The 23,765-nt window shown below is 38.9% G+C and overlaps 1 protein-coding gene across 2 annotated transcripts; it reads right to left on the bottom strand.

The window, feature by feature from the left end:
* Window positions 1-270: 270 nt before the first annotated feature.
* LOC131316031 (solanesyl diphosphate synthase 3, chloroplastic/mitochondrial-like) lies at window positions 271-22,588 on the bottom strand. 2 transcript variants are annotated; one of them, XM_058345296.1, is made up of 13 exons: window positions 22,425-22,588; window positions 21,288-21,428; window positions 19,188-19,280; window positions 18,997-19,077; window positions 18,829-18,900; window positions 17,863-17,994; window positions 12,911-12,997; window positions 12,540-12,611; window positions 8,928-9,013; window positions 6,428-6,560; window positions 5,930-6,019; window positions 1,313-1,411; window positions 271-720 (listed from the first exon to the last, which is right to left on the bottom strand). In XM_058345296.1, the coding sequence occupies exons 2-13, from the start codon at window positions 21,423-21,425 to the stop codon at window positions 541-543; spliced, it is 1,263 nt and encodes a 420-aa protein (XP_058201279.1). In that variant the 5' UTR covers window positions 21,426-21,428; window positions 22,425-22,588; the 3' UTR covers window positions 271-540. The 2 variants fall into 2 exon arrangements, with proteins under 2 accessions (XP_058201279.1, XP_058201280.1); XM_058345297.1 differs by lacking the exon at window positions 22,425-22,588 and having other exon boundaries at window positions 19,188-19,283.
* Between the last annotated feature and the right edge of the window lie 1,177 nt (window positions 22,589-23,765).

Below are 23,765 nucleotides of genomic sequence, written 5' to 3'. Positions count from 1 at the left end.
CTGATATAAAATGATTTTTTCTGTCAATTGACCAAATTAAAAAAAAAACCTAGAGGGAATAAGGAAAACATGAAAAAACTATAAGAAAAAGAAAAGGAAAGGCATTTTTTTATGTTTTAAGAGTAGAGGATGATGTGAATTTTATTTTTTAAATCTTAATTTTCCTAAAAAACGAGGGCCCGTACGTTCTACAGTAGTAAGCGTAGATATAGATAGATACTCCAACGAAAAGGTTAATCTAACAAAATCATAGGCTGAAAAAACAGACAATTTGAACTGAATCCAACTAAGATCCAATTATTATGATTGATCAGAAAGTAAAAATAATGTTACCAAGTGTTGCAATTACACTATAGCAATTTCCGCTAGTTATTGCATTCGTGACAAAAACTATATGAGGATTAGGAAAGAATAACGCAAGAAATACAAAAAAATAAACAAGGGAAAACACTGCCTATAACTGATGGACATATTTGAAGGGAACGAAAAAAAAAAAATTGACTCATGAAATCTCTGTGACAAGAATAGGTTCTCTTTCTTCTACTTTGTCCTTGTAACGACCCTATGAGTTAGATCTACCAGGGCCCGCCTTGATCTTCGAACATCCTCATCGTCACTCTCCGGAAGAGAATCGATTGCAGCAGAGGCAAGGGTGGCGTGCTTTGCCGCTAGCTCTCGCGTTCTCTGTATTCCCCGGCTCTTTCCAAGGTAATCAAGAGCCTGCAATCCAAATTGAATATGGTTTTCCACAGGTAGGTTAATTTATGCCAGCCAGTTTCCACAATCAATTAAACAAATAATAATATGATTCCCGACCCTGTGCAGATCTTCCAACACAATTGCTAATCAGAGTCGTGATAACTCTGGCGTAAGAAGTCTTTTAGAACAAGTGATATTTCTAGAAATTCACCAGATTTGTGAAAAGGAAAGAAAGCGGAAGTGAGGGAAATCTTGTGGTATAACCAAAAAAAAAAAAAAATTTACCGACTCATTTTAATTTATCATCATCATCCAGCATACACATCTTTCGTTAACTTTTCCCTTTCCGTTTCTTTTCCTTCCGCAAATCTAGGTGTTATGGGGAAAACCACATTGTACAGATAAAATAGCACTAGAAGAAAAGTAGTTTAATTCAAGTGAGGATAGGAGGGTGAATGATACCAAAAACAAGGAATTGCTGTGTCTGAGCGTGTACACTGGGGTTAATTAAACGATACATGCACAGATGCCTGTTTACGTATAGTATGCTGTTATCTTTGATGTGCCATGGATCATGCACATTATGTTCTGTACACTGTACCAAGGAACTTACAAGATCCACATCTGCGGGGTTGTCGAATCCCCGATCAACAACTGCTCGCAATTGTGGGAACTCCTCCATAGCATACAATAACGGAGCTGTTACAATTCCCTACAGAAGATTTAAAATTTGCTACAGTTATAGTTCAAAATTCCCATTGGCATTCTTCATTCATATGCTATCACCGTAGGCTAAAATTTCACAGGAAAGCATAATCATTTGACAAATTCAGCGACCTGTACTGAAAACGGAAAATAGAAACCCCTGTACTTGGAAGGGTAGGCCATGTCCAAATGCAAACTTGTATGCAATAGGAGATCTATTTATCAGTGTTCGCACATAGTCAGTAATCCGAAAGATTAATCATTAATAAGAGACAACTTTGTAATAAGTTCAAAAATTAACGCATCAAGGGTGCATTGAAAGCAATGAGAAACGTCTGAACATGGAGAGCTTGCAACCGTCGAAACTTAATGACAAAACAATAACCATGACAGAAAAAAGTCAGATCTTAACAAATAAAAACAAAACTTCCGCATTTGATATGATATTTAAATCCTAATGTGTAGAACTATCACAACTGCAAACAGATAACGAATGTTGACGAAGAGACTTGACCTCTGGACCTCTCATACAACCAAAGCATCAATGATTCAATAACATTAGGGGTGTTCTTAAACCAGCCGACCCAGTTATTTTTTCCGGTTTTCACATAAAACCGGTCCGGTCCGATTTGATAGAATTAAAAATTTCAATTTCAGTCTGGTTCCCGGTTTGGAAAACCTACACACCGAACCAGACCCGACCGTTTTATGTATGTACAGAAAATTATGCTAGGGGTAGGGCTTGAACTTAAGACCCAAGGCTTTACATAATCTCGCCTCACCACTGGGCCATCCAACCTGTTGTTCTTTTAACGTGGAATAATTATACTAATTACATACATTAGCAAGATTCATATATAATTACAAACCCTAAATTCCAAATCAGATTTTACCCTCATCATATTCTCACACGCCAACTTCACTCCTCCCTCTTCACCGTGATGGCGATCAACAGTAACCTCATCCTCAACCAATACAGCCGATCTCGCCGGAAAACAAGTCTTCCAGCAGGTACATGGCCTACTCTCCCTCCGCCCCTCCCTCTCCTTACATCGGTGACCTCCGCTCCTCATCGATCACAAGAAGTATGCTTCCTTCTCTCCTCAACCCTCTCCAGCCACCTATCCATGGATCTGTCCATATTAAACTCTGTTCGTACTAATCGATTGGTTTGATGTTTAGGTTTCCAGCACGATTACTTGCTTTGAGTTTGTTTTTTGTTGATGTTATTGCGTAGACGATTAACGTACGGATCGTTTTTTCTTTGTTGATCTTTTCTTCTTACTAAACAAACCGGCCAAACCGGACGGAAACCGGCCAAACCGGTTGAAACCGAACTGGTTGTGTTTCAACCAGTTCTGGTTTACCATATTCCCCAAACCGAATATCCAGTTCGGTCCCAAAAAAGCCAAAAAACTGGACCGAACCGGACTGGATCACCCCTAAATAACATGTTAAGTCACTACTTGTATAACAAACTTAAGCACTAGAAAATGGACCCAACAATGCACATCAAGTCATCCAAGGCAAACACCTGCAAACCAGGCCAACCTGGCCCTCGTGACTTGGTTTGGGCGGGCTTTGGTTTTCTGTCCAAAAATTGAAAAACCAGCCAGAATAATTTCTTTTTAGAAAAGTGTGAACCCCTTTTAGAAAAGTGTGAACCAAAAGTTCCACTATCTATGTTCAAACAAGAAAGTAAAAAGTTATGGTATTTAGAACCCTAAAAAGTTCTGATATCTGAACTAATGTGTTTAGCATATAAGTGATGTGCTTGTCCTTCAAGTAGAGTATCTGAAGCATTTGACCTCTTCAAATATCTTAAGCTGGTTCTGAAATTCCAAAATAAAAATAGTTATTTGATGTGTTAGGGTGAATATCGAACATGTCTCAGGGAGTGACAAACACGTATTTGTGCTCTGATGCATCCATAGCGCAGATGCCAAAGAACTCTCTGCGCTTACGAGAATAACTAGAATCCAAATCCAAACTGAAGTAACAAATAATGATCGGTGTTCCAGCTTCTCAATTGGTCCAGATTCATCATCTCCTAGTGCTACAGACAACATATTTGATGTGATGTAGCAGATGAAGTATGGGGGAACAGGGAAGGCTAAATAGAGGTTGAGCACTTCCAGATACATTCAACTTCTCCCTCCCTCCCTCCCTCTCTCTCTCTCACACACACACACACATATAACACCCAATAGTTGAAGAAGCTTGACACTTTGGAATGTGCTCATTACACTTTTAACTCTACTCATCCTCTTTCCTTTAGGTAAAAACTTCAAGCGCTTGAACCTTTATATGTTCATTTATAGACCAAGGGGTTGTTTGATAACCCAATTCAGGCAATAAGCATTAAGCAATTAAGTAAGTTTGATGACCATATTTCACATTACATAAAATTTTAAGTCTCTTAGTAGGCTAATCTTTTTATGATTAACTAGTCTAGTACTTACTTAATTCAGACTGAATTTACCGATATTCGTATACTACTCCTTTCACTACCACCATGACCACCAACCACCCCCACCACCACCACCACTCCACCGCCATCATCTCTCCACAACCTCTACCGCTACAACCGAAACCATATCCTCCAACACCGCACTGCTGCCATCTTTCCACCACCACCTTCCCCCGCTACAACCACACCACCTGTTCACCACCATGACTATGCCACCATTCGCAATCGTCATCACCAACATTACTCCCCTCGCCGCCATCCTTTCATCATCACCACCATCTCGGCTACAACCACCACCACCGCCCGCTGCCATCAACACATTCTCTCCTATGTTACCTGGAACGCGGATCGTTCCGATACGAGGAACGGGAACGGAAATGGGAATGCGGTACGCCACATGCTTAAATTGTGGTACACTAGGGGTAGGCTTCTATAGATAACAAAACAAGAACTTACTCTTCCAAGTCATAAACATCCAGTGCTACTAAACATTGTTTGTCAAATTATTCAAACAAAACACATTTCTACGAGTATAAAGACTGAACTTTTCACTTTCTCCCACCGAAATTCCATTCTCTCTCTATTTTTACCATTATAAGTTGACATTTTGGGGAAAACTAAGGGGTCGCTTTGGATCGCTAAATTTACCGTTTTGGAACGGTAGCGTACCAAAATGTAATTCCCTAGGGTAGTAGAGTTCCCTGGTGACATAGATTTAAGATTCTCTCCACCACATCTACAGTCATCACCTCTCTCCATCACTATCAGCTTTGCTATAATAACCACCACCTCCACTACAACCACCACCATGACCCACCACCTTCCACCGCTACAACGAACCCACCTCTTCTCCACCACGACTACAACACTGGCCACCGTCATCACCACCAGCACCATGCCTCGTCGCCACCACCACCACCTTTGCTACAACCACGATCACCACCTTCTTTCCACCACATCAACACATGCAGTCACCACCTTTGCTATAACCACCACCGCCCCCATCTCTCCATCACACCCACCATGCAGTCACCACCTCTCCAGCACCACCCCTGCATCGCCATTGTATCACCACCACCCCACTACCGCCATCACACCTCGACCACAAACACATGGCGAACATCAATGAAACTGAAAGAGTAACTAAAAATAATGTACATAATCTATTGATTGTTATATTAAACTATATTTTAACTACACTCTGTTTTTATTTGTTTTTTATCAAACAGCTTCTCAACTTCAAAAAATTCAGCAGTTAATTTTAAGCTTTTAGTTTTCAATTTTCAGCTTTATCAAACGGCACCCAAGTGCATTTGTACGAGAAAAAAAAAAAGTGCGAAAAATCTTTTTCTGTCTCTCTATCTGAAATATCCCTCACCAATTGTCTGACAATATGCAAAGGACGGAATGTTAGTAAAGCATACTAAGTCACTAATGTGGAAGAAAGATAAATGGAAAAGCAAAAGAAAAGGGCAGAGAAGTCTAGCAAGGTTTATGGGGGTGAATAAATTTACATGGGCAAACTCTCAAATTTCTTTTGCCGCTTTCCACCATCTTCCCATCCCAATGGGGCATTTTTCAACAAATCCTGAGTCAATGCAGTAAGTTTCACAACCTTATATGGGACCTAACCAAAAATAAGGCAGACCAGCCCAGCAACAGTTTTTTTAAGTTACTTTTCCAGCAATATACTGTCTACGGTTCCAGAGTTTAGTTGTTCAAAGAGCCATTGAGGCCACCACTGATCAAATAAGGCATGGGGTCAGCTAAAAAATGTCATGTCTCTTTGCCATTTGAAACAACCAGCTCAAAGTCTGATTCTTTTTTTAATTCTTTGCTGGAGCTACAACAAATTTTCAACAAGGGAAAAGATATAGAGAACAATAACGATTCAACTATGTAGCTAAATGAACTAAACTGTAAATTTGTTTCCTTGAAAAAATGGAAAACTTCTAAAAAAACATTGAGGATACGTATAATACCTGCACATGCATTTTTCCAGTAAACAGAAGGAATACATTAATGCAGCAATCACGCAAAGAAAAGTTAACTTACATGACGGATGTCAGCTAATGAACCCTTTCCGAGGGAAGTTGACGTGCCAGTGAAATCAAGGACGTCGTCTATTAACTGAAATGCCAATCCCTGGGGATAAGAAAGTAAAGATGCAGAAAACAAGTTGGTTCAAAGGTAAAGAGAAAAACCCTATGCAAGTTGGGCGAAGGGCAAATTTTGGTCTCTTTTCTTGGTTGTTTGCTTTTTAAGGAAAGCAATTAAGAAGCACTCTCTAAACGTTCTCCAAAGAAGAAATAAAGACCATGAAAAGATATATCTTTCTGGAGAGCTAAAAAAAGAGGTCTACTGGACTGACATTTCATAACATTCCATTCATACTTAATAACATGCCATTCACACCAGAATATGTCAGGATTACCATGTCTTCTGGTGCATACTCTGATATGATTCAAAGAAGCTGCAAATTACCTAGGGAAGTATTCAGGAAGCATGTAAACATGATACAGATAGAACATACATCAGTAAGATATTACACACCAGATTCTTCCCATATTCATAAGCCAACATTGAAACTTCTGTAGTTTGTCCTGCAAGAAGGGCGATTGCCTTGCAGCTATTTGAAATCAATGACGCAGTCTTGTAGTATGTCTTCTGCAAATAATATTCCATACTGCAACAAAAATAATCACTTTAGAGGGATTTCATACAAGACCAAATATCAGGACAGGCAATAAGAAACAATTTGAATTCATGTTCAAAAACCGACAGAAAATAACAAAATGATGCAGAGGAAAAATCGGCAAACAGGATAGAAAGCTGAAAAGACAGTAGAAACGAAACAGTCCCATAAATTGTCATGTTTTCAATCCAAAAAAAATAAAAAAATCTTTCTTTTCATTCTATTGCACTCATATTTATATTCCATTACAATAATAACTCTCTTTACATGAGTCTCGGATTTCTTACACTAACGTAAAAATCCTTACCGACATCAATACTGTCAAAGTATTGAGAAGACTAAAGGACTGTAATTACTTCACCACTTAATTCAAAATTAATGCTCTCTTACGCAATGCTATGGATAATCTAACATATTACTTCAGCTTATAAGTCCCAACTAATGGGAATAACAATGCACCTTTTCAATTCCAGAAAATCTGAAATGACTAAATTGCCCTCATAATCCTAGTTACTGCTGAGAAGCCAAGTTGGCTGCGAAATTCCCACACATGCTTGGGAAGTTACTTATTGACAAAAGATGCCAAGCAAGAAACATAGCTATGCAAGCATTGGCATAAACTTTCTATTCATAAAGGGGCAGCCAGTATAGTATAATTTTGTTGTTGTGATATGTCTATGCAGTATCAATATGGTGCTATTAACAAAAATAGGTGCTACCACCCAAAGCCATAAATAAGTCTGCACCTGATTTCAATTATTTTTCTTCGGATTCTGTTGATCCAACACAGAAAACTGTGCTTAACAAAACCAAGTCAATCAGAGACAAAAACCATAGTTACGATCCTGATTCACTAAATGTCCCATCAAAATTTGAGTCCATAATTCCTTGCACAATGATCAATTCAAAACATAATGGCCCCATTTTTAACCATTCGTGCAATTCACAGACCTACTATTCAAATGAAATTCTCCATCATGTTAATCCTTTTGATGATGAGGCTGTTGATACTCGTATTGAGTTGCATGCTAAGTTCTCTGCTTTGGATGGTGTTCCTATTGAGGTGCATGCTGAGTTTTCTTGATGTTATTGCAAGCTAGTTGGCTAATTGGTTTATCTCACTATAACTCATCCTGACATTGCGTATGTTGTACACATGTTGTCAGTCAGTTTGTTTCTACTCCTTGCTATACCCATTGGGTTGTTTTATTATCTATTTTGAGCTATGTTCGCAGCACTATTTTCCAGTGTCTACCACTTTATTACTTACAAATTTGATCCTCCAGTCTTATGTTCATGCTGATTGGGCAGGAGATATCCTCTTTATTCCAAGTCTACATTTGTTTTTTCTGCATTTCTGGGTGACTCACTTATCTCTTGGAAAAGTAAGAAACAATTTGTTATTGCTAACTCTACTGGCTCAAGCTACTGCTGAAATAGTTTGGCTTCGCAGCTTCTATAGGATAAGGACATTTCTCTTGAGTCTTCCATTCAGATTGCCCACAACTCCGTTTTCCATGCGCTTACGAAGCATATTGAGATAGATTCATTTCATCCATGAGCATCTTCAGTTAGGCACTATTGATCTGCCGCTTGCTTCATCCTCCTTGCAGTTAGGCTCCGTTCCGGAACCAAAAATAAGTCCTTATTTTTTAAGAAGGCAATTTCAAGCTCAAAAATTATAGGCTTATTGAAATCTAAAAATATGCAATATGAATCTTGTTTGGAAGATCTTGATGAGATCTTTTATACGACGTAAAAAAAATTGAAAAATTATTTTTCATTTACTTTATTTTTGAGTTTGAAAATGTGAAATAAGCTGCTTATTTTTTAAGAAGGTTTCTGGAGCGGGGCCTTAGTTGGCTGACTTTTTTCTCGAAGACACACACCACCGCTCATTTTCATTTCCTCCTTGGCAAACTCACCATTCTCTTTCCTCTTTTTCGTTTCTTATCATTAATGTTTTTGTCTTTGTTAGGGTTACCTTTTAAATTAAGGTTAGTTTTGTTAGGTGTTTTCCTTTGGGCATTAGGGCTAGCCTATATATTCCAATTATTAGTCTTGCATCACTGAGTCTTTCATGCAATACAAGGTCTTTGGTTTACTAATTCTATTACGGATAGCCAATCAAGCTTCCAAAACAAGAACTTACGATGATAATATTTCTATTTGCATTGTCCTTAAGGTAGTGGGGAAATTTTCCACTAATCGATAAAAACAAATTGGACGTTGCTGGAGCGTGATTACCCTTCAGCCAGAAAGCGTATTGTTATGCACTTGGTCTTATTGGATTTTGCATCACAGATTATATAGTGCATAACACATGAAACTCGAAATGACACCAGCATAGCACTGTACCTACAACGTTGCTCAGATGTACTTGTCATTTGCATGGTCTCCCCTGTAACAAGATGCTCTACAACAGTTGCTAGTAATGATACAACCTGATAAAAACATGGTGACCAGGATAAGAAATGCAGCAAATCCAAGTTACACCAATGACAATGAGGATATGAATGCGTTAAGCTGTAAGCATCTAGACATACCATAAGGGACTGAAAATTACTAGTTGCTAATCCTTTTGACGTAGGACCATAGTTTTAAAAACCTGCTGCGACGAACTTTTTTTTGCCGGTTCATGGCGGTTTTCCGAGGGTCCGGTTCGGAACTCATCAGCGGAACTCATTGGCATAGCACTGGGACCAAAAATCGCATGGGGAACCGGCTGGTTCCCGCTCTGTAGCGGTTCTCTAGACTATAGCGGACTGGTTCGGGTTTGTGAAGCCCAATAGCCAGGGAAAAGACCCGGGTTGAGGCCATGGTGACCCTAGTGCTCGATTGGAGGGAAAAGAACCAGGTAAAGTTGTGGGGACCCTAGTCATGAGTCCCACATCGCTTGGTGAATGCAAAGTTCAGTGCTATAAAATAGATCATGTCCCTATCTTGTACAAGGCCTTTTAAAGCTGTGAGGGCGTCAAAGCTCATTGGAACTTCACAGTTAAGCATGCTTGCCCTGGAGTAGTCTTGGGATGGGTGACCTACGGGGGAGAGTCCATGGAGCTTGGGTGGCCAAAGCGGACAATATTGTACAAGGCAAGAACGGATCATTACAGGGTTGTAGCTGACAGGTTCGGCGTAAAGAAGAGAGCTGCAGTTTGCATGTGAAAGAGATGATAGATCGGAGAGAGGTACCTCCGATACCGACTTCATCCCTGTAGAATCGCAAGTCTTCATTGTGGCGATGAAAGTTCGGGTTCAAAATATTTTGAGATTGAGAGAGAGAGAGAGAGAGAGAGAGAAATGAGAGTAAAGTAAGTGAAGTAAAAGTGGAAGGCAACTGCTCAAACACGAAAGTCAAGACACGCAAGTGGTTGTGGGAATATGATTCTGTGTTTGTGTGATTTTCTTTATTCTACGCACTTAAAAGTACATCAACATTTATGTTAAAAATATACTAATAATACTTTTCAAATAAAGAAAATATGTTAATATGTCCTAACTATGAAGCATGGATACTCTATTTTAGCCTCCGTATCACGTATCATATACTCTCGGATACGTATCCGCTACGTTTTTTAAAGTGTCTTGCTTTTAGAATTATTTTTTGGTATCCCGATACGGTTCGGATACGCACGGATACATGTTGGATACGCTCAGATACGTTTTGGATGCGCACGAGGGTAAATATGTTATTACTTAAAATATATGGGTTAAAATAATTGCAGTTAGAACTATATTTTTCTTTTTCCCCCACCAATTGACACTAGAAACACACGGACGATATCCTCTCTTTCGTCTCTCATCTCTCTCGACAACCTTGTATATATATATATATATATATATATATATATATATATATATATATATATATATATATATCGGGACGGTTCAAGGGACACCCAAAAAAACACCTAAAAAAACACCTCAAATCTCAAACTCATAGTTCCCGATCAAATTTTTGTGATCCGAACCGTTCAATGTGTGCAGAATGTGATTTTAAGGGTGTCAGCGAGAAATTGACAAAAAAAATGATCGGGAAAGGCTTGATTTGAGCAGTTTTATTTGAACCGTTCAATGAAAAACTTTTTGAAACTGTTCGGATCAAGCCCTTCCCGGTCATTTTTTTTGCTGATTTCTTGTGGGTAACCTTAAAATCACATTCTGATCACATTGAGCGGCTCGGATTATCAAAATTTGATCGGGAACTATGAGGTGTTTTTTTAGGTGTTTCCAGAACCGCCCCGTATATATATATATATATATACACACACACAGTCCGTCTCCCGTAAGGACCACCTCATTTTAATAAAATGCGGACCTCCCTTTCCTAATTGATTTTCGATGATCCGAGCCGCTCAATGTGTTCAGAACGTGATTTTAAGGGTACCCGCGAGAAATCAGAAAAAAAAATGACCGGGAAGGGCTTCATCCGAGCAGTTTTTGTTTGTTTTTTATCGAACGGTTCAAACAAAAACTGCTCGGATGAAGCCCTTCCCGGTCATTTTTTTTGCCGATTTCTTGCGGGTACCCTTAAAATCACGTTTTGAACATATTGAGCGGCTCGGATCATCGAAATTCGATCAGAAAATGGGAGAAATGAGGAAAATGGGAGAAATGAGGAGGTCCGCATTTTAACTAAAATAAGGACTCCCTCATTTGAGACTTATATATACAGTCGGGTTCCGATAAGGGATCCCGCATTTTTTAAAAATGCGGGACTCCTCTTCCCGATTGAATTTCGATGATCCGAGCCGCTCAAAGTGATCAGAACGTGATTTTAAGGGTCCCCGCGAGAAATCAGCAAAAAAAATGACCGGGAAGGGCTTCATCCGAGCAGTTTTCATTGAACGGTTCAAAAAAAACTGCTCGGATGAAGCCCTTCCCGGTCATTTTTTTTGCTGATTTCTCGCGGGGACCCTTAAAATCACGTTCTGCACACATTGAACGGTTCGGATTTTCAAAATTTGATCGGAAAATGAAAGTCCCTCATTTAAAAAAAATGAGGGATCCCTCACTTGATAATTTGTGTATATATATATATATATATATATATATATATATATATATATATATATATATATATATATATATATAAGATGTAAATATTTCTCTCTCGGCATGTGAGATGGTGAACTTGTGTAATGGAAAACTTTAATCATTAATGAAATTTTAGGAATTAAAAATTATATATATAAAAAAATTTTATTTACTTTAATATTCAACGTATCCCCCAACGTATCGTATCCTTCTTTTTGGAAAATCACGTACCGTATCGTATCGTGTCGTATCCCGTCTCCGTATCCGTGCTTCTTAGTGTCCTAAGATTGGTTAAAATGTCACAAATTAAGCCAATGAGGGGGGAAAAAGTGTATCAAGTTTTTTATGTGTTGCTAATGAAGTTAAAAAATTCACGGCCGCTACACCTCATTTCCGCTACGTATCATTCGATACGTCGGCTACCGCTACACTTTGCCGCGACAGTTACCGCTATTTAAAAAAATGTGTAGGACGATCAAGAACAAGATATAAAAAGAACCCTAGGCATCCCAGTGCCTAAGCACCCCTAGACATCCCTGCGCCCAAGCAAAAAATGATATCCGTGTATCAAAAAAACAAAAACTTAAATATTTCATCAACCAACTTAAACATCATACGTCGAGTCCATAAATAGGTTCTTCCAACATAACAAGAAGATGAGTAGCATATATTTAATGGTTGGTGACTCGTTGAAAAATGGATATTATAGTGCACGACGGTTGGATGCATATTGAAAAATATAAAACTAAAAACAAATAAATGCATGGGTACCCAACTACCATTAAAAAAGCTATTGAAGCATGGCATTTGGAAAAAATCAGATTAGTGCAATCTCAGTCTAAAATTCAGACACCCATGCTACAGAATTGGAAGTTCAGAGGATAACAAATCCACACGGTGAAAAAAAAAAGCTTCAGGAGGAGAGAAGAATACCTCTGTGTTCTTCAAAGAGGCAAGGGCCACACAAGCTCTCGAAAGCAAAAAATCCCCAGCCAACACAGCTAACTGCGAATAGAAAAAAGAAAAGCCATAGAAAAGGAATTATGTCACCAATTCTCCACAACTTGTGCTTTTCCAGAAAATTGATGGATGCACTCTCAGAAGTAACACAAGAGGAACTAAAACTATTCTACCTTTTCATTTCAGAACCATACAAACGAAAGAGGAAGCATAGTTACAGACAAATACTCCTAGTTTAGCAAATAGAAACAGGAACAGAAGTGCAGATTCAATTAATTGAGTTCCTGATGCAGAAGAACAAAAAGAAAACAAGATATCCAAGAGAAAAGAGAAAAAAAATTTACCTTATTCCCCATCACAAAGTTTAACGAACCAATGCCACGCCTTGTATCTGCATCATCCAATACGTCGTCATGAAGAAGGCTTGCCACCTAAGATAACGCAATGGAAAACTTAGCTTCGAAGCAACAACGAATGTCTTGAGTTCAACTCAAAGTGGAGTACCTATCCCTTGTTAGGCCAGGGAACAGGTGATTTTTTTAAAGTCATAATGTAAAAAAAATAAATAAATAACTCTACTACAACTGGGACTTATTAGAAACTTTCGTCACAACGTAGGTTTTGTTTCTGGAAAATGGCTTCAAGGGGCCTCAGGAGTCAGTACAAAGGAGGACCAATGGTCTGGTTGGAGCTACTTAGACAGCTAAATTGAGATATGTTCAAACCAACAATCAGTTCTTGACGAGCTTACAAAAATTCTCCAAAGCAAAAATAGAGTGGGATAGCCAAAAAAAGATAAGACGGGTATGAGAGGAAGACATAAGAGAAGGGAAGGGAAGGAAAATAACACGATGGTTCAGCCATGCCTTTTGTAATCACTTCACCCTTGGTGTGAGGTTTTCACGCTCCGCAAGAACTCTTCTTGTGAGTTCCGCAAGGAAGAACGAACTCCCTCGAGAAAATGTGACGTCATGTTATTTGTCTCATGCTTGCTTAGCTTTAGGAGTCACTAGCAAGTAGCACCTAGTAATTTCTGGATTTTCTGTATACAGGCCATCAAGTTTATATTTTGTTTCAATTAGCTCCAGAATATGCATTACCAAAGTGTCAGAAGTCGTCAATTTTGTAGTCTTAGGCTCTCAGCCCAAGTAGTAGTAGAAATACCAAAAGCTAAAGACTCAATCCCACACACCCACACACATAGATACATGAAGCTTTCACTCCAATTCAATGAAGCTTTCTACTATGTAGCACTGACATGTACATGCGACACCATACAACAATCCGACCAGTAAGTTTCAAAAAATTGGAGGGCACGACATGATGGGCTAAAAACTTCAAAAACATGTACATATGCTATTATGTGACTAAAACAAATAAGGCTCTTACTGTCTAATGTCTATATGTAACACCATCCATACCTTAAATCATATTTATCAATACATCATTCACGAAAACTTTTCATCATTTATACGTACACAAAACACCTACTGCTTGCCGTACACGTGTCGGACACGCAAGGGACATGTAACACTCCACGGACAAGCGACATGCCAGGAACACATGGAGACACGACGCTTGACGTGTTATTTTAATTATTTTTATGTCAGGGACACACTGGATACACATAGGGAACACTCGTGTCTCAACTTGGACATGAATAGAAACATGACAGGGATCAATTCTTAATATTGAAAGCTTCTCGTAGAGTATGGATAAATTAATTTTGACCGAATAAAACACACATTGACTAGTAATATTTAATAAGGAAACAATAAGAATTATAAAGATACTATTTGTTTTGGTTGTATCTGGATGGGATGTTCATATGAATAACGACGACATATTTATCCTCATGCATATACATATGTTTTTTGTTGTGTCCCCGCCATGCCTGTGTTCTTATTTATTTAGAATTGTCATGTCCCGTGTCCTTATTCATGCATGTGTCAGTGTCCTTATAGGTGCTTCTTAGGCGTCCGGAGAGTGTCGGTATCCGACAAGTGTTTAAAACGGTACTTGACCTCTGCAGAAGTGTCCCTGCAACATAGGTTGTCTACTCTACGAGAACTAGGTTCTCAAAGATTTTTCTTTTTGATAAGTAAATAAATATACTAGAACGAGACATTAAGGGAATGCCGCCCGTATAAAAAAAAAGGCCAGAGCCAAAAAGGCCCTATACACCTCCGAGAGAAAAGAAAAGAGCAAACCAATCTAAAAACTAATCGATAGAAGGATTACAATCTCTTTTCTCCCAGCCATACAAACTAGATCACATTGTCAAAACTATAGAATATATATTTGTCTATTTTTAGCCCGTCAATTAGTATATCTAGTCTTTCAAATTTGAATCCAGCAATTCAGTTGTCTGTTATCTCTAAACCAGTCTTCGAAGACAAACTGTCTTTTTGACCCTACCAAAAGTAGGACAATAGAAAACATATGTGCATGTGCTTAACCCTATCATTGGGATGTGTTTTTTTTTTTTTTTTAAAGGCAAAAAAATTTCATTAATCTTGAAAAAGTTACAAGACTAATAGGAGTAAGGAAACGACATTCTATATAGCACGGACACAGATACGAACACAGACTCGAGACACGCTAATTCTAAAAAAATGGGGATACGAACATGGCGGGAGACACGCCACGTGAGCTTTTAGTGTATATGAAGGATTTTCTATTTTTTCTTGTATACATACATATACACACACACACACACACACAAATACAGACACAGAGAGAGACGAGAGAGAGAGAGGGGGAGAGAGAGAGAGAGAAAGGAGATGAGAGAGAGAGAGAGACGAGAGATGAGGGACCTGGGGGGACGAGAGAGCTCTTGGTTGACCTATGGCTTTGGAACAAGGAGTCAACTACATCGATCGATGAAATTTAAGTTACAAAGGCATAATTACAGTTTAACCCAAATGTTTTGAATAATTTCAGATTAACTCCCCAAAAATTAAAAATATTACATTTTGACCCCAACTGTGTCCCCAGCCGTGTCCCATATCAAAAGATAATAAAAATTATTGGGCATGCCACGTGGCGTGTCCAATATGTGTCCCCGCATGTCCCTGTGTCCAATATGTGGATACAGCGCCATTTGGAGTGTGTGCTTCATAGACGACATCATGTTCACAGAATCTGCCCAATCCGAGACCCAATCATAAGATTGGCAAGAAACCAATCCAAGTACACCCATTTGGGACAAAGCCCACCTAAATGGCTAAAGCCAAAACACAAATATGCATCTAAAATACTCGGATAAGTACACAATTAGCACAAGAAAAAACAAGAGGCCTATCTGCTAAAATCGAAAAAATTTGCTCTAAAATGGGCTAAGCCCGACCCAAAGGAACTAGACTAAACCCAAACACCACTCCCTAACCCAACCCATCAACATTACCACCCAACCAGCCACCCAAACCAAGACGCCGCCGAAATTCCAAGGTTATTCTCCTTATTCTTCCATGTAATGCATGCACTTTATGAACCTGTAGTAAAACTTCAAACCCACTTGTTATGACGCACCCATGCTACGGAGTTTTGGCCAAAGCTATTTATTTTGGCTAATGCTAGTCTTTCGTTAACTTTTTATCTTTAAATAGTTTTGCGTCAAGTTTTTTTTGGATTATCTACTCGTCCCAATGAGAGAAATTAGGAAAATAGATCCATAGGGATCAAACTTGCAAAAACTACACCATTTAACATTTCTTGGCCCTACTAATTGATGTACATGAGATGCATTTCCTCTAGAGAGAAATAATTCAAACAATTTGTCTTTAAATTTGTCTGTTTTGGATTATTTTTGTCATTAGTGAATTTCATTAACCTTTTGGTTACAAGTTTCTACCTTTTAGATTTATCTCGTCAAGATAATAAACAAATAATCCCAAAAAGAGTTAGTTTTGAAAAATAATCCAAAAAAACGATTGACACAAAACTAACAAAAGTCCATGAGGAATAAAATAAGCCAAAAGATAAGTTAGTCCAAACTTAGCTTACCCCGCATGTCCACACCATACCTTCACAATAAACTAAATCCTCAAGTCCCAAAATCACCAAAGGATAAAAGTGCACAATATCAATCGAAAACAGCCTTCTTTCAGCCCCGAAACTACCATTTCTAACCCCCTAATCAACCATAATCTCGCATCAACCTTTTCAAAGTCAATTTAAAACATAATAATATTTCAACTCGTTTCCGCCCAGGAGTTCCAGCAGCATACTTCATTAATCTGCGGCAATCTTTTCACCTCAAAAAGCCAGGCCAATTCAAAATCTATTGTGCATACTCTATATACCCAACAACATTTCACCTATGCTCTAAAGACGGAGATCCAAGACTTATCCTTAAACCTTGGACCAGAACAAACTGTCCAAGCATCACATTCACTCTTCTTATCATTCCATTTTCAAGAGGATTGCCAGGAGCCATAGTAAAATATTGGTCACCCAAGCATGACAATGTAATCTCGTGCATTAGAGCAACCACTTTGTGGAAATAATGCAAAAAATTAGGCCCGTCTCCAATCTAACGCATCCCATCACCAGAGATTGAGGGGTCAACACCTGGAAAAGTTCAGTATTCCATCTTTCTTCTTTTTTCCCTTAAAGGACATTGAGCGGACTTAACATTAGGAAAGGAATTACTCAAAATAAAAAGGAAGCAGAAGAAAAAGAAAAAGAAGATCATTTCCCTCCTCTTCTTCCACCTTTAGCAAGTACTGTGTCAGATTTAAGCCCCTCGATCATTGACTTGACTCGACTTACAGCGTAACCTTTACTACTTAAGCATAATTCCAAAAGCAAAATGTATACCCCTGTGCTGGATTAAGGTTCTGAACAGAACTGAAGGATGGCAAGCAAATGGGTACGAATTAGACAGCACGTGAATTAGAGTACCTTAGTGAATGGATGACATTGCTTCCATCAAGCTTTCTATCGAGGTCATCTAGTGGGACAAAGTAGCCTACTTTGTCCAATGATGCATCTTCCCGTAAAGTTCATCTTCCATAGTCAACACATAGTTTGCCTTTGTAGGGACAATGGTGGTGTCATCTTAAAGTATATGAATGGGAATCCATGCCCAAACAGAGGAAAAATCAAATCAAGTAACATGGATCTATCCCACATAATTGATAACTACGTAACCCACTCATGGATTAAAAAATCATAGCCACGTCACAAAACTATGCCAATTTTCACTTTACGAAGAAACTTGAAGGGAAAAAAAGGCAAAAAAAACAAAACGATCGAGAAAAACCTAAAAGGAGGAAGGAGAAAAAGAACTGACATGGATCATTTCTGTGATTTCAGCTATACGCTGTTGTCTTTTACGGAGTTCTTCTGATAAAGCATCAACCATCTCATCAGAAGGCGGCCCAGGTATATGTACGTTCAAAGCTGTTGCCATCAACAGTAAAACCTGCACAGCAATAGGTTTCCAATACTGAGTGGACGGAAATTACGAGATCATAACATGTAGAGCAGAGTAGCATAAAGTGTACTGACAGTCTCTGACAAATATTTTCTGATTCAAAACTAACTAAAACTTGCAGGTTAAAGTTTTTTATCCAGTAAAATGCGTATGATGGATCTACAAGGTGCTAAATGGTTGAAACTTGAATATTAACTAAAGGACCTCCCTTGAGTGGATATGTGTACCCTATCATGGTCTCTGAACCTTTAGAATAAGACTCTTAACAAGTCAAAGAAATACATCCTTAATATCTTTTTGACACAGAAGAGGATGAGAAGTGAATGTCCCTTCTATCTAAGCAACTGAACAAGTCTATGTTGCGATTTAAAATGATGTAATTACAACACAACAGGGATTCAATCCAGCAAATCCACACTTCTTAAGCATCACTTCACCTGCTTTATAATCATAATATCTCATAGTTCATATGACTTTTGTTCTGAAAAGAAGCAACAAAGAGGTTCTTTTTGCATGCATCCTTAGGAAATGATTGGCAAGGAGGGAAGTTGCACTTCAAGAATATTAAATGAACCTGTTGGTTTAGACATGAAAATGATATTTCATGGTTAGTTAATTGATGACTTTATCATTGCCACATTAAAGTCCGTTAACTGAAAGGCCACAACATTCGTTGGTGCCCCCCAAAAGAAAGAACAAAAGCCCCCAGACGGTGGGACACATATGAGATATGGCTGAAGGTATTAATCCATTTCTTAGAAAAAAACATTCAATTTTGGATACAGCACAGATATGGCAGAAAAGTGTCCATCGATCTTATACCGTTGGTCGAAATCGCTTTCCTTCCACTCCCAGTTTGAAGAAGTACTCAGCAGCTGAAGCAAGCTTTGGGACCTGCATGCATCAGACCCAAGGATTACCCAGAAGGTTACATCTCCATTCTTTTCATTGATACATGATCCAGAAACAGGGGAAGCAAGGAATGGGTACCTCGGCAACTACCATTGAGCGCAACCTATTAGCAAGGATGGATAGTTCATGTTCGACAAGCAAAAATGGATCCAATTGATCCTGAAAGGAAAGAAAGGGAGGGATGAAAAGAAGAAAGAAAGAACACGAGAAAAGTTTGGCAACAAAAAAAGTTGGATGATTTACTACAAGAATGACAAGCTACACCAAACCTCCACTACAGAGCTGCTCTGGTGATGAATTTGCCGCCCAATGGCATGAAAACCACATGAACCCCAATAATAGGTTTCTCTGCATCCCCCATCCTACTAATCACCAGAAACAAAAACATTAAAGTAGAAACGATCCGCACTGGTATCCAGAATACTGTATTCATGGAAACAACAGCATGAACATCATAGTTTCATGGTTAAATATCATCGATATTTTAAAGGGCAAAGCGACTTCTTACAAAACACCCCAAGTAAGCACAAATAGCATACCGCAGGGAGGGGGAGCAGCCCACATCTTGCATCTATTTCGTGTAAATGCACAAGCAGTTGCTAGGATGCAATCAACAATTATAGACACGGGCTTCAACCGAGAGAGAGAGAGAGAGAGACCAGAAGCTTAGATCAATGTTCTATCGGTAGCAGTCCATACATTGTATGTATGCCATGATACACTTTCAACCATAAACCTTTGAAGTAATACGTATTTACACCTGAATAAAATTAAAATTTCCAAATGCAACGTCGCCGTGTCCCCACGTGTGTCCCCTGTGTCTCAACCGCATCCCTGCCATGTCCAACTTTAAAAATCAACTAAATTCAATGGACATGCCACACGGCATGTGCTGTACCTATATTGGTGTGTCCCCGGAGCGTCCGACATGGGTATGGCAACGACCTAGGGTTGTTAGTGCTTCATAGCTCACCATCAATACAAAAACAGTACCTTAATTCCCATTGAGTATGGCCCATTTTTATTTACTTGCAAGTCTAGCTAGGAAAGTGTGGGCCTCCCCTTGATGGTGCATTTTTATCTTATCTTCAAAGCTCTTCCCAGCCACTAGCAACTAGCCTTATTTTAAACCACAAGAGAACAGACCAAGGATAAAACCAAGAACTCAGCGGCTCAGCCTTGTCCCTATGAGACATTTGAGGAGATATCTTCAAGGATAAATTACGGGCCAGTCCAAAAACAGTACCTTAATTCCCATTGAGTATGGCCCATTTTTATTTACTTGCAAGTCTAGCTAGGAAAGTGTGGGCCTCCCCTTGATGGTGCATTTTTATCTTATCTTCAAAGCTCTTCCCAGCCACTAGCAACTAGCCTTATTTTAAACCACAAGAGAACAGACCAAGGATAAAACCAAGCCAAACTCAGCGGCTCAGCCTTGTCCCTATCAGAGGAGGTTGTCTCCATAAATCCTTCCGCCGTGTCAATGGCTATATGTTCGACACAATTTAAGGTATATATGTTATTTTTCACCATGAGGCCTTTCCCTCGTAGTTTGAATTTCCATTACAAATAATCCTCTCACTCTTCTTATGGTTACATCCAATCTTATATGGACTCTTCAATCCTCCCAAGAGTGCCTGTGCCCACTAGTGGTGACAACACTCGTGCCCAAACTATACACCTGCGTACCTTCATCTTTACCAACACTCGAAGGAAATTTGTTGCATTTGATTGGAAAGGTGAACTTCTAGTCTCCTTACCAGAAGGCAATTAAAAGCCCACCCCAAATAAATAAAAAATAAAATAAAACAACTGGTGGTTAGCTAAAGTTGAGACAAGATTGACATCGTACGGCAAAATAGTAGCTTACAAAGTCTTATATACTTTTTTGTCCATGAAATGAAATATCCACGAACCAAGTGGATGTCACCAACTTCAGGATGCAGTTTTCTTGTATTTTTACGTACAAGGTTTTAGGGAGATTTCACGCCTGGACACACTTGCAACCAAGAAACACAGGTTACATATATTGGTCTTAAATAACCAAAACCATAGCTTGTTTTCCCTCAATTTGTCCTCAATTATCACAACTCGTGCCGTTTCACTAAATTGGATGCCCCAAAAATGCTTTGGCAAATGTAATGGTCAAGATTCAGTAGCTAGCTCTACACGATAAGTGGATATATATTTTTTGGTGTTACAAGAATTTTGATCAATTGCATAACTTAAATTCTTAATGAACAGATTAAGTCATAACACGTCCTATTACGGTATTACCTTCCTCAGTTTTCAAAGCAGCCTAAACAAATAGCTGCGCACATACAAAAAAAATCCAGAAAAATCTGAAAAAGTGCGAGTGGTAACGTTACCTTTCGAGTAGAGTCCAACAGAGAGTGCAAGTGACCAGATGGGACCAGTTGTTGATACTTGCTTCCAACTGAGAAGAGCCATTGACTGCGGTTCAAGCTGGTTCTCGAAATCCGAGAAAATGCCCTAGAAAATAACATCTCCTAGAGAAAGAGAATGTGGCACTTGAACTAAGGTAAGTCGCATGTGTTAATCACACTATTACCAAAACAGGTTACTACACAAGCTGTCATCGTTACTTATTCTGCCTAAGTGAAGATTAAGATAAACGATAACTAAAACAAAAACATGTTACGTAAAAAAAACCTCCTGTAAAACCGTGTGCTTACAGCACGCCTTTGTTGAAAGCATGTTTACAGACCAAGTGTTTTGTCAAAATAATATATGTAAAATTATATATATATTCTCGTGGGTACCCTTAAAATCACGTTCTAATCACATCGAGCTGCTCGAATCATTAAAATTTGATCGGGTTTTGATCAGGAACTATGAGGTGTTTTTTTAGGTATCTAATTAATTGTCCCTGGAACCGCCCCGTATATACACACACGCTTATATGTTATTTTTGCGTTGGTTTGTCTAAAAAATGTGATTAGAAAACATGCTTTGGTATATAAAGCATGAGTAAAAAAACGGCATACGAAAATTAGCTTATGTTTTTTCTGCATTGAAAAAAATGTTATAATTTACCCATCTCTCTCCCCAGTTCAGTTTAATTCTACCAAATCCTAATCCTTACACATGTATTGATAGCACAAATTTCAATGACAACACAAATCATAATCTTTGCACATATGTTATATATGCAACCAGTGGATAAACTTATGAGAGAGAGAGAGAGAGAGAGAGAGAGAGAGAGAGTATCGATACATATGTATGCCCACTAAAAGGTTACAGATACGTATGTATAAAGAGCAAACGGGGAATAGATACGTATGTATGTATACCTACGCATGAATACCAGTACAACTATACATGCACGCAGTGAGAGAGAGAGAGAGAGAGGGAGAGAGAGACATATTGGAGATTGAGAGAAAGACAAAGTCAGAGACAGATCGAGAGAGAAGGAACAAAGAAGGGGAGAGAGAGAGAGAGAGCTAGAACGACGGGGCAAAAGACGGAGAAGGAGAGAGAAATACCTGAGCTGGTCGGATCGAAAGCTGTCGGCGTAAGATCGGGTAACCGGCGGTGGCGACGGAACACGATTGAGGTTTTGAGCTGGGGGAGGTCCGTGATGGAGAAGGAAACCCCAGGGTTTTGAGGTTTATCACAGGAACACGTGAAGCGGGGATTTATATTATTTATCTGTGAAGAGGCAATCACTATCTCTATTATAAAACAAAAAAGCTCTATTATAAAACAAAAAAGCGTTGGGACAAATTTGTTAGAACGGCTTAAATTTTTTTGATCTAAAGACTGTAATGCATCATTCTATTTTTCAATTAAATACCCATGATTTTCACCTAAATCACACAACTGTCATCCCATTTCAACTAGGATGCATAGTACCGTAGGCACGGATTAACACTGGTATATATATTTTTTTGAACAGCCAAAACGCCCCTCGGGCTGTGAAGAGGCAATTGACAACGGTAATTTTGTGAGCGGCGAATTTCACTAACACCCCTCAATTCTATGGAAATCACGCTATCACCACACTTACCCTTTTTTTTTTTTTTCCGCAAAACTGAGATGCATAAATTAGAGAATAATAGGTCTGGGATATAACATCCCTACAACATCTTCAAGGAAATTAACAGCTATAAATGAAGGACAAGAACTAAACATAACTAACCTATGACTTGCTTTAAGGCCTTCTTTCGCGAGTACATCCGTGCATCCGTTGGCTTCTCTGAAAATGTGCCTGATTGAGCTAGATTGGAATCTCTCTAGGAGTAACCTGCAATTGGATATCTTGCTCTTTGATCAAATGAAGAGCATGAAGAGCATCAATTTCCAGAAGTTCCCCTTGTTGTCTCTTAATAGACCCCCTCCCACGCTAAGGCTGTTGGGATTGAGGGAACCATCTGTGTTCAATTTGTGCCGTTGAATGCTCGGTTCGGACCATCCAACTGAACGAGGAACTGGAACCTTCTCTTTGTTAGGTTTGGAGCAGTTGGAGTGCCATTCCCAAGCACGACTGATGATATCGGTTGGAACAAAGAGTTTGGGTGGAGGAGTACTACCATCCAATGTTCTTCGTCCACTTTACACTTTACTTCTTGATATCACACTGCACTCACTCACTTGATAATTACGGGTAACAATTCTGTTGGGTCAACTGTTCAAAAATAATAATTCCGCTTAGATGACCCAATAAAATGCACTTCAAAACAAATTTTAAAATGGTTGTAATTGGAAAGTTTTGCCTTCCAGGGTAAAGCTTTTGAGAGCCCTTGTTGGATCAATAGATCCTTCATTTTGCTTTCCCAAAGAGAGAAGTTAATCTTCCGATTGAACTTTTTCACCTCATACTTGGT

This window comes from Rhododendron vialii, chromosome 2a (assembly GCF_030253575.1).
Source record: "Rhododendron vialii isolate Sample 1 chromosome 2a, ASM3025357v1".
NCBI lineage: Eukaryota > Viridiplantae > Streptophyta > Magnoliopsida > Ericales > Ericaceae > Rhododendron > Rhododendron vialii.
Note: the sequence above shows the minus strand (reverse complement) of the source record. Positions and strands in the feature narration are given on the sequence as shown.

Excerpts from the sequence above, each read along its gene's own strand:
- LOC131316031 (XM_058345296.1), bottom strand. The coding sequence starts at position 21,425 with ATGTTATTTTCTAGGGCATTTTCTCGGATTTCGAGAACCAGCTTGAAC. Across the intron at positions 19,078-19,187 it reads AGAGCAGCTCTGTAGTGGAG|GATCAATTGGATCCATTTTT; the intron begins GTTTGGTGTAGC and ends CTTTCCTTTCAG. Across the intron at positions 6,020-6,427 it reads ATGAATATGGGAAGAATCTG|GGATTGGCATTTCAGTTAAT; the intron begins GTGTGTAATATC and ends TCTTATCCCCAG.